Source organism: Anser anser (genome assembly GCF_964211835.1).
Source record: "Anser anser genome assembly, chromosome: 2".
NCBI classification, from domain to species: Eukaryota; Metazoa; Chordata; class Aves; order Anseriformes; family Anatidae; genus Anser; species Anser anser.
In genome coordinates, this window is record NC_139721.1 from 406,302 (window position 1) to 418,023 (window position 11,722).

General features: G+C 54.3%; 1 protein-coding gene across 1 annotated transcript in view; it reads right to left on the bottom strand.

Annotated features, from left to right (window-relative positions):
• NRBP2 (nuclear receptor binding protein 2) overlaps window positions 1-11,674 on the bottom strand; it is a 33,452-nt gene extending 21,778 nt beyond the window's left edge. The window contains exon 1 of the mRNA XM_083823315.1: window positions 11,457-11,674. Coding sequence (XP_083679441.1) covers window positions 11,457-11,573 — 117 coding nt within the window. The 5' untranslated portion in view covers window positions 11,574-11,674. The remainder of the gene's footprint in view (window positions 1-11,456) is intronic.
• Between the last annotated feature and the right edge of the window lie 48 nt (window positions 11,675-11,722).

Consider the following 11,722-nt stretch of genomic DNA (forward strand, 5'->3'; position numbering starts at 1 on the left):
CCAGCCCCAGCATGGCTGTGGGCACCAACTGCTGGAGCTGGGCCCCCTCCCATGCCTGAGCAGCATCTCGCACCCTCAGCCCCTGGCACACATGGAATCATAGAATCTTTCAGGTGGAAAAGATCCATAAGATCAACAAGGCCAACCATCACCTAACACTACCAAGTCTACTGCTAAACCATGTACCTAAGCACAACCTCCAGGGATGGCAATTCCACCACTGCCCTGGGCAGCCTGTTCCAATGCCCAACCACTCTTTCCATGAAGAAATTCCTCTTGTGTCCAACCCAACCCTCCCCTGGCACAAGTCGAGGCTGTTGCCTCGCGTCCTATCGCTTGTCACCTGCGAAAAGAGACCGGCACCTCCTCGCTGCAGCCTCCTTTCAGGTGGTTGTGGAGAGCGATGAGGTCTCCCCTCAGCCTCCTCCAGACCAAACAGCCCCAGGCCCCTCAGCCGCTCCTCACCTCTTGTTTTCCAGTCCCCTCACCAGCTTCATTGCCCTTTTCTGCACACCCTTGAGCAACTCAGTGTCCTTAAAGTACTGAGGGGGCCCAAAACCAAACACAGTACTCGAGGTGCTGTCTCACCAGAGCTGAGTACAGAGGGCCGTCACTTCTCTCGTCCTGCTGGCCACACTAGTTGTGATGCAGGCCAGGATGGCATTGGCCTTCTTGGCCACCTGCGCACACTGCCAGCTCCCATTCAGCCGCCTGTCGAACACCACCCCCAGGGCCTTTTCTGCTGGATGGCTTTCCAGCCAGATTTGTCCTCCTGCATGCCAGAGGCCAGAGAAACTCCCAGTGTGGCTCCAACCCAGGAGGGCTGCCTGACTTCGAGAGAGACCAGCTCCTGCCCACAGGATCTTTACCTGAATCATTTCTAAAGTTTGGCTTAGGTTTGATGCTTCATCTCCAAGGCAACCGGGCAGGGCAAAGCCTCAGCCCTTGGCCCCTGGTCAGCTGAGCAGTGCAGGGTCACATTACCGTCATTGTGGCACTGGCACAAAACATCTGGCACTGTTTGCACCACTGCAGGGCGCACAGCAGACCCTGCCTGGAAACATGTGTTCACCTTAATGCACAGCAGAGGGATAATCTGAAGGTGGCTCCAAAATGAGCCCAAGGCACTAATGGAGCCCACTCTGCCTGGCCTGGCAGGAGCTGTTGGGAGAACCAAGCGCCGGCTGCGCTACTGGGATGGGGCTGGCTGGCTGGAGTGAAAGGCGGGCAGGGGCGGCAGGCTGGGGAGGGGCTGGGAAGGGGCTGACGGGTCTGCAGGTGGCATTGCATAGACACTCATCCCCCATTCCTGAAGGGCCTCTTTGCCTCCCTCCAGGCCCATTGCTGCTGGGGCTGAGATGCAAAGTGACTGCAGGGAAGGGGAGGGAAATGATGTGGGTCCCTCTCACAGCCTGAGCCCAGACATCACCTCCGCGTACCCATCCAGAAAAATACCATATGAACAGAAACACAGAGGGGCCATTCAAGAGGCCGGGGGAGACCTGACAAGCCTGGCAGATACAGCAGAAGGCTGACCCTTCTGGTGGGATAGCTCACATGACTGGAATGCTGTCATGGAAGGCTATGTGCTTATGAGAAAAGACCAGCCAGGAAGGCGAGGTGGTGGAGTTGTTCTTTATGTGAGAGAACAACTGGAATGTGTGGAGCTCTGCCTAGGGGTGGATGAAGAGCAAGTTGAGAGCTTACGGACAAGGATTAAAGGGCAGGCTACCATGGCTGACACTGTTGTGGGCGTTTGCTACAGGCCACCTGATCAGAAAGAGGAGGTAGATGAAGCCTTCTTCAGACAGCTTGAAGTAGCCGCAGTCACAAGCCCTAAAAGAATAATCCCAAGCACCAGTACAGGCTGGGGGCTGACACCTGCTGGAGAACAGCTCTGCAGAGAGGGACCTGGCAGTCCTGGTGGACAGCAGGCTGACCGGGAGGGAGGCAGCAATATGCCCTTGTGGCCAAGAAGGTCAACAGTATCCTGAGGTGCATTCAGAAGAGTGTTGCCAGCAGGTCGAGGGAAGTGATTGTCCGCCTCTACTCAGCCTTGCTGAGGCCACACGTGGAGTATTGTGCCCAGTTCTGGGCTCCCCAGTACCAGAGGGGCATAGAACTAATGGAGCAAGTTCGGAGGAGGACTACGAAGATGATTAGGGGACTGGAGCACCTATCGTACAAGGACAGGCTGAGAGAACTGTGCCTGCTTAGCCTGGAGGAGACTGAGGGGAGACCCCATCAATGTGTATAAATACCTGAGGGGACAGTGTCAAGAGGATGGAGACAGCCTCTTCTCAGTTGTGCCCAGCAACAGGACGAGGGGCAACGGGCACAAGCTGAAGCAGAGGAGGTTTCAGCTCAATATAAGGGCACACTTCTTTACTGTGAGGGTGACAGAGCATTACAACAGGTTGCCCGGAGAGGTTGTGGAGTCTCCTTCTCTGGAGATATTCAAAACCTGCCTGGATGCCATCCTGCACAACGTGCTCTAGATGATGCTGCTCGGCAGGGGGATTAGACTAGATGATCTCTAGAGGTCCCTTCCAACCTCAGCCATTCTGTGATTCTGTGGCTCATGGATGCTGTACATCCCACAACTGGAAGCAAGAAGACCTAACCTCTTCAGGGGTTTTCTGGACGGGTGCTAAGACAGAGACCAGGGGAAAGATGAAGCTTTAGGAATCAAAGGCCCTTGGGCATGCAGGAGAGCAAGGCAGCTGCAAGTCTGCACACTGACTGGAGCTGAGCTGGGTGTGCTGCCTGAGCCGCTGCTGGCCCAAGGTGCATGGGGCTGTGCGGGATGGAGCCCTTCCCACCCACCACAGGCTGGCAGCAGTGCTGAGAGCACCCCATGCTAGCCTGTGCACTGCTGCCTCTGGTGCCCCAGCCACCACTCCAGGTGCTGGGGATGGTGCTGGGACAGAAGGGCAGGAAGAAATGGCACCTTCTGAAGGACAGAGGGGAAACTGAGAAACCCAAGGAGTGAGCCCCGCAAGGAAAAGCAGAAACCTGTCTTACAGAGCCTCAGGTTCTCAGGGCACAGAACAAAGCTCACCAAGACCTGGTGCGAGAGCACCAGGTGCCCCCTGGTGACACAGTGACCGCAGGTATTTGTTGGTGCCACAGGTCACAGCCTCCGTGCTTCATGGCCCGAGAGCAGTGCTCTGCCATGGAGCAGAAACCCCTGGTTGCAGCACTAGAAGGAGGACTAGCAGGGCATGAAGATGGTGATGCTCACAGCTGGCACAGGTTACCTGACTCCCCGTAACACTACAGCATTTTATCCCTTTTGGCACTGGGAACCTGCAGGATTTTCTGGGGCCACAAGGCTGAGCAGGGAACACGACGTGTGCAGAACACTTTTGCAGAGTAAATCCCCAACCTGCTCCCCTGCTCCAGGATCTCATTAGCCTGGGTGACAGCAAAGGCTGTGTCTGGGCTCTCAAGGGACTTCCGTTCAGGTTGCAGTTAGCACACAGGTGCTGCTAAGGCTCAGGAACACACCTCAGATGGCAGAGCCTGTCCTCCTGGAGCAGCACATGCAAGCAGCAGAGACAGAGGACTGTGTCTCTACAGGGCCTCCCTTCCCAGCCTGAAGCTGGACTCCCTTTGCCTTTCCAAATCACAGGGATGTTCTCCTGTGTTCCCTGGCCCTGACAGAGGCTGTAATCTTCTCTCCAGCACCCCACACTCTGTAACACGCAGGGTAGGGGTGACTGTTGCAACACAGAAATAATGTTTTTAAAATATGTAAAAGGGGAAAAAAAGAGAGCTTAGGTAGCTGAAGCTACACTGACACCTGTGCTGCTCTCCTCAGCTTACCAAGGGGTAGGGACAAGAAGAAATCTTGGTGGCAGACTGCACGAGGAGCATAAGCTGGTGCAGGTCCTGCAGGAGCAGCACTGCACATGTAGGATGCACCCAGCAGATGAGGGGGGCCCATCCATGGTCCTGCTGTGCGCATTAGTGATTCTTAGGGTGAACAGCCGACAACCCCATGATCCTGAGCTGGGAGCACTCTGCCCAGGGTCTGAGACTCTGTGGCATGGATCTGAGCTCTGCTTCCAGGGCCCTGTTTCAAGCACTAACAGCCCTTTGGTCCCTGGTGTGGGAGCAGGGAAGAGCAGCAGCCCTGAGCAATTAGGGAGCAATCTGCTCCCAGGCCTGCATGTGCTGCTGCACAATTTCACCTGGCAGCAGGTACACCAAAGGCTGTGACAAAAGAGGCAGCTGGGTGACATCCACCCATCCTGCTATCTGCAGTCCACAGTAAAACAACAGACCAAGCCTAGTGTCCTGTGACAGAGCAGGAGCAGGATGAGGGATCTGTGCTGCCAGATAAACCTGTTTTCTCTGTGTGATCATGTTACACAATTAGCAGGTGAAGGGAACACATGAGATGGAAAATATTTTGATTCCAGTGAAGCATTTGATCCTACCTCTCACAAAAACATATTCTCCGCACTAGTTCAGACCAGTGTGGATAGACAGCTAATGCACTATCAGCCGAAGAGACTCAGCTGAGCAGGGATGGTGGACTGCCATGCATGGGGCCGGGGGTGCTTGCACAGGTCAAGGCAAACTCTGCTGCAGTTTAATATCTTCTGTGCAATGATGGAGTGAAGCGGTGCAGGTGATGGTGTCCTTGGTCTGGACAGTGCTGGGGGAGTGGTGGACCTCAAAGAGGAGAGAAGCAGCATGGCAGAAGGCAAGAAGTGGCATTCAACCAATCAATCAGGAAAAAAAAAAACACAAAACCCAGGTGCCCAGCTCCACTGCAGGCAGGAGAGATGGAGGGAGGAGAACAGGCACGTGGCCAACACAGCAGAACATACAGCAGCAAAAACCTCCTGTCCCAGGGCAGAAGGAGCACCCGTTTCATCCAGCTCTTTCCATGAACTCTCTCTCCCCATCCCCATGAGGTCCCCTTCCTGTCAGCAGCGGCGGGATGGCTCTGGTTTGAGAGCTGCAACCTCCCCCAGCAGAATTCACAGCATCCCCCTCAGCCTGAGCCTGCTGCCCATAGGTGGGAGGGCTGGGCACTGTTCCCTTCTCCCATACCCACTCCTGCCCTTCCCTCTCGCCCAGCGGCTGCTGGAACAAACCCTGAGATCCCTGACCTCTCCTTCCACTGCTGGGAAGGGGGCACAGAAGTGTATTTTTCCACTGCCCAGATAAGAGCCAGGCGAGATCCTGCAGGCATAAGTGCTGTTACTTCCAGGGCAGACGACGAGCACTGCACGGACGCCTGGCAGGTGACAGGGGAAGCCGTTTGCTTTATCCCAGGGCACCGTGCAGCCCTGGGGAGGTGCGAGCCTGTGGCTGGAGGAGGTGCCCCAGGACAGGAGATGCGGTGTCCCCACCCGCTATTGCAGGCCCCCCTACGCCCACCCACCTGAACCTGGGGCAAGCGCCTAGGGGTGGGCTTGCAGTGCTCATGGAGAGGGTGATGGGCAGCACGAGCTGGCCATCCAAGCCCATCCTGAAGATGACTGACAGCCACCCTTCACGAGACAGGCACAAGCAGTGACCAGTATAAATTAGGCCAATTAACAGGAATTTGGTGTCATTTACCCCCCAGGACTGTGTGGGGAGAGTATCTGCCCTCTTGCTGTGATGGTGCAGAGCAAACCCAAGCTGAACACACAGGATGCCATAATTCCATTCACATGAAAGGTAACAACATAACATTTCTGATCCCAATATGATCACTTTGGGGAATGCTAAAACACTGCCTTTCATGTGCTTATTGTGCTAACTTGTGAAATGGAAGAGCAAACCAATGAGCATTTGACCATCTTTGAACCCATTTTGTAACATGACCATGGGACGCCTCCTTTGTCCCAGAAGTGAAATAAAAAAGCTTCTGGGATCGTGTGTGTTCTCAGGTTACATCAGAGGAAAAGGAGGAAGTAGACAAGGGACACTTAAGGTGTATAAGCTCACAAGGTTCATATGAGATGTCTGGCCACTGTAAACAAAAATACCTGCATGCAAAAACAAATGGAAGCAGGGAAAAAAAAAAAGCTTGGTAAAAACAGAAAGGGGTCAAAACATGGAGAATCCTGGTAATTTTAACAGCTCTCTTTGGTGTCTAGTTTGAGGGAGCAAAGGAGCAGCTGCATGCATTCGTGACATGGTGAGAAGCTGGAGCAGACAGATAGTGTCTTAGCAAGGAGCACACCAAGTAGCCCAGGAGCAAAGAGCTGTAAACAGACAGGCATTCTTGTGGAGTATATGGATAGAAATAAAAGAGCATGTTACCGCACGAAAAAGGACAAGTTTCTGCACTAACCTTTACCACCCAGCTAAGTCACCGCCCTCCTCAGCAATGAGAACAAGGCGGAGGATTGTTGTGACCAGGAAGATCATGAAGGATGAAAGGATCCTTGAAACAGAGAAAGTAGCAAGGGAAAGCAGACCCAAAGCAAAAGGTGAAACATTCTCCCTGTTCATCGCCCACACAAACTGGAAGTGCGATGACGAGGACACTAAATCTAGCATGAAAAGTCTTGTTTGTTGCCAAACCGTCCAGAAAACATGCTGAGAAGAGGACTTCACTGTCTGCTTCCAATTAAGTTTACCTACTGGTGAGTTACGCCACCTCAGTTCAGACAACTTCATCTTTCTCTCACTAATATCCTCAGCTAAAACCACTTGGGATGCTCCACTTCCTACCTGGAGCCCAGAGCAAAGCCTTGTGATGCTATGAACCTGTCTGATCAGCTGAGGCCAGCAGGTTTGCAAGTAAACTCATCCTGGAAAGTTAAACAAACTGCAAACAAAAGCCATAAAACCAGTAAGGGGAAGAAAAAAATAGATGGCATGAAAAGAAAGAGCTGAGTCCTTCAGCTGATCCCCTCTGCTCTGGAAAAGCACTTCACAACAAAGCACACTTCAAGTCCTAGTCTCCTGGGAGGGCTGGCAGCAAAGCAGCTTTTAAAAATAACTCTGGTGGCAAATATTAAATACTTGGGTGCTTTCCAGACAATGTATCACAGAACTGGTTATCCTCACTGCAAACATCATGAATACCCAAAAAAGGGGGAACTCCCTTCCACCTCAGTGTATTAAATCCTTAGATTATTTCTCCATATGTTGTTTTCAGTTTTAGGTCTGGGGGAAGCTATAACAACATTTCAAAATCTCCCCCTCTTGCAGCTTTTCTCAAGTCACTTTATTTTCTTCAAAATCTGCTTAAGCATTTCTTTTCTTTCCTTCTATTACCTTTTCTCTTTTTCCTCCCCTTCCTCCTGTTGGTTTTAGAAGTTGGCTAAAGCTCATAGTTCAAGGGCTCTGTATCATTATACAAGCAGTCATTAACCCTTTTATTAAACAAGGTGACCAAAAGGGGAGCAATAGGCTATTTAGAGCAAAACTGCGACCAGCCCTATTTTAGCAATCAGCAGCTGCACTGGAGCTGCCAGCTCTGCAAAGCAGAATGCGGGGCTTGTGATGTCAGGGTTACATGCAGAGAATGGGACCTAACAGTCAGTCCTGTGAACGACAGCAGAGCCCTGCCAGAGCAAGCATGCGCTCACGTGCAAAAAGAAAGGGTCAGGAATGCTGAAGGCAACCCAGGGCTCACTTGATCCTGGACACTCTCGCGTGGAGCACAAGAGGCAGAACTATCCGTCTGGGACACCCGCAGAGATGGATGAGAAAGGTGCTGGAGACGGCCTGAACCAGGGGTACATTACCGATTAATGCCATGGTACCAGTGCTCGTGAACAGCGGAGTCAGCAAATGCCTACTGGTCATAACAGCTCCCTTTCCAAAGGGATAAAGGTTTTGCAAATGCAAAGCAACATGGATACATAAACATTTATTTTTAGCAACATGGTGCTAGAGTTTACTCAGGAAACTGTAATCAGACTAGGAACCCCACCGCATGGGAAAAGTTTTGCAAAACTTTTTAAAAAGCAGTATATCAGGTTTCATCTTCCTTATTACTCTTACTCCACAGGACGGGTGGGAAAAGTAAATGAAGTCATCAAACCAATGCTGAAAAAAACGTATCTTCCTAAATGGAAAAGTCTACAGCAGCAGCATTCCTTTGCAGCACTTTCACACTAGTAGCAGGGAGAGAAGTGAGGGAGGCAGAACATGGGTTGTGCTGATGCTGAATGTGAAGTTGCTGAAGGATTCACGTGACTGTTTCTCCAGATAAGTTGCAAAAATACTTTAAGTGCTTCTATTTCCTAAACTGTGACTTCATATGCATCATAAATATACGCATCATGAACAGACAACGGAAGTTGTGAAGGGAAGTATTCTCCTCTTTGGCGTGTACGGCCAGACCCAGCACAGCGGTAGGAACTGGCACCGTGCACAGCACACTCAAGCTGTTGCACCCGCACCTGAACTGGGTGTAATAACGCGCTCTGTAGGGCTGCAGAGAATGGCTGTAACTGCTACATGTGAAAACAAAGGTGCAGTCCTTGGGTACATGTCATTAATGGATACACGCTAGGAATTTATCATAACACGCTTCTCAGCCTACACCACAGGGCACCACGGTTTAAGCCTCAGAAGCCTGCGCAGGGTGCTCACCCCCGCTCACTTCAGCTCTCCGGGCTCTGGACGCTGCTGCAGACTGCACGTCTGCACTCTCCCACCTCTCCAGACCCATTCTTGCAACAGCAGGACCTTGGATCAAGCACAGCACCATGGGTCCCACACAGGACTCCACTGTTCTGGCAAAAGCAAGTTAAGGAAAATAAATAATTACACTAAGTTATCAGGATAAGGAGGGAAAATCCCTATTGGTAAAAATACTCGATGTGCTTATGGAAATCAGAATGTTTGTTAAACAGAATGGCTGTTTATCTACATTAGAAGATAACAGCTTACAAATAGCAAACTGTTTTCTTCCTGGTACATAACTGAAGCATCTAGGAATATGCAATAACTAGTCTCTTACACAAAACTTCCTTCACTTTCATTTGCAATGTTAGGCAGTGCTGCCACTTCCCTGTTTGAATTCATGCACGCTTTTGTCGCAGCAGCTTTACAGCTCATGGCCCCTGTCCCTGTTAAGCAAACAGCTCTCCTCGGGTCGCTCACCTGAGCGCACCCTGTCCCGAGGCATGCAGCTCTGCCATGGGCGAACAGTCACCATGTGATGTGACGAGCCCCTGGCTGGTCAGGAGATGTGATGATGGCAGCACTGTAACTCATCTCTTTGTTGTGTGGCCACCTCTCAAACCACTGAGACACACAAGATACACAAGCTTTCCTGCCACCCCCTGCTGTCCTGCAACACCCACAAAAGGTCAATCCCCCCCTCCCACCTCTCCATCTAGAAACACCACAGACGGGTGGCACAGCACAGTGACCAATTACCAAAACTTCTGCGTGGAAATGTCACTGATGGTGCTGTGCACCTCGTTTGTTTCCACCTCTCCCACGCACTGCACAAGGGGACAAACCTCCAGGGACCAGTTCCAGCCGCTGCAATGCCACTCTGGAGAGCTCAGAGCTCACTTGTTGAGTTACATGTTAAAATATACATCATTAAATGTCACCTTTGGGTCAAAATAGACAGGGATTGTTCAGACAAGAAATGACATCCAAGTCATGTCTTTGCCAAGGACAAGTAGGGTGCTCAGATGGTTTTGGTGGGTCACAGATTAAAACACATCATCCAAGAACTCTGTGAAAACACACAGTGTGACTACAGGTCAGATGCCATTAAATTACAGGAGTTATTCAGTACAGCCCAAATGGTTCCCCCCTATTGCTCACTTCCAAGACACAGCGGAGGTCATTTTGTGCCTGTAGGTCTAATCGCAGGAGCATCAGGGTGTTCTCAGCCAAAAATCTGTTTTCCTGACAGCTCTCCTCAGCCCTTCAGCTGTCCCGCAGAGCCACCTGGCAGAGACCACGGGGTCTGCCGGCTGCTCCTCCATTGCCACTCCAGGTCTCACCGGCAGCATGTGGCGGCCGCCTGGGGCCGAGGGACGTGCCGCAATGCCTGCACCAGCAGCCAGAGCTCAGCGCCTGCTGGGTGCAGGGTGCGGTGGTCGGATGGACGGCTGACGATGGGTGCCAGCAAAGCCAGTCCCAAAGAAGATATGGGAAACGACAGAAGGCAAAAATACATCTGGCTCAGATGTGGTGCACAGGTGGGATCTGATACCCCAGGAGAGCAAAGGGCAAGGTGGGAAAGAAGATGTGGGATTTTGAACGTGGATTCAGGCCCTGGCACCCACCACGTGGCATACGCACCGCTGCATGCGTGCTGGGGCACAAGGCTGCAGCACTAGCCATGTGGAACGTACCCATGCAAGGCCCTGATACGCAGCAGAGGTGTTGAGGTAGTGGGAAAGAGAGATCAAACTGTGATGTGTGGGTGTGGAAGTGCCAGAAAGCACAGAGCGACACAGGGAAGGCAGGTGCTGGTGGCACCGATACAGGCAGGTTATCAACATCTCAGCAAAGCCCAGGCTGGGATGAGGGACAGCCTAAAACATGAAGAGCCTGCAGCCCAGCTGGGGCACTGAATGGACTGCAGAAAGGCTGTTAGCAGGCAGTGGGAAGATAAAGAACAGGATTAGCCTGGGATGGGCCATTTTACCCTTTAGAAGCTGTGATCGCTGTCCCACCTCCGCCTGGGGTGAGGATTTACCTACTGACTTTGATCCCGATTCCTGGGTGCCCTGACAGAGGCGGGGAGACTCGGGCTCCACTTTCAGGGGGAGAGGCATTGCACTGACATGGGGGACACGTCTGGAGGAGAGAGGTCAGGGGTGATGATGGGAACTCTGAACAACCCAGGACGCACTGCAGGAGGGCTCTGCTGTGCCCCTGGGCTGGCAGATGAGCTGCAACGGTCCAAAGCTCTTCTCTGGAGAGCAGGAACCGGATTCTCCAGCCCTGGGGGCAGTAGCGCAGGGACCAGCCCCCACCACCGCCATGCCCCGCGATCTGCCCGGCAAGTCCTCACTCCTGCAGTTCCCCGGCCCCCAGGCCCCCGGTTACCGACGTGCCACGGCACCAGGGACACCGGGCACGGCTCGAGGAGCACGGCCGGCGAAAGCCTCCAGGACGGGGCTCGCCGCCGGCTCCAGCGGCGCCCAGCCTCCTTCCCGCGGCCACCAGTGCCCTCCGCTGCGGGCTGCGCGCCCGGGACCGCCCGGCTGCCCCTGGCACGGCCCGGCTCCCCGCGCCGGGGCTCCCCGCGCCGGGGCACGCACAGCCCCGCTCCCCGCGCCTCCGGCCGCCGCCGTCCCTCGCTGCCCCTCGGGGCCGCTCCTGCACCCCGGCCGCGGCCATCGCCCTCAGCGGGCACCTGCGGGCGCCGAGCGGGTCCCGGCAGCGCCGCCCGCGCCCGGGGCGGGTTGCGGGCTGCGGCGGGGCCGGGGGCAGCGCTGCCGCCCCGCACAGCCCGGGGCCCCGCGAGGCCCGGCGGCGGCTCCCGGCTCCCGGCCCCCGCGCCCGGCGCCCACCTGCTCGCGGCGCTTCTGCCAGCGCCCGCAGGGGCTCTCCTCCAGGATCTCGCTCTCCTCCTCGCTCTCCTCCTCCTTCTCCTGCGCCAGCCGCGCGTCCGGCTCCGGCACCGCCATCCCCGCGCCGCACCGAGCCGCACCGAGCCGAGCGGAGCCCCGCCGCGGGCTGACAGCACCCCCGGCCCCGCCGCGCGGGGGCCGTCCCGGGCTCGTCCCGCCCCGCTCCGGACGTGCGGCCGCGCACGGCCCGCCCCGCCGGCACCGGG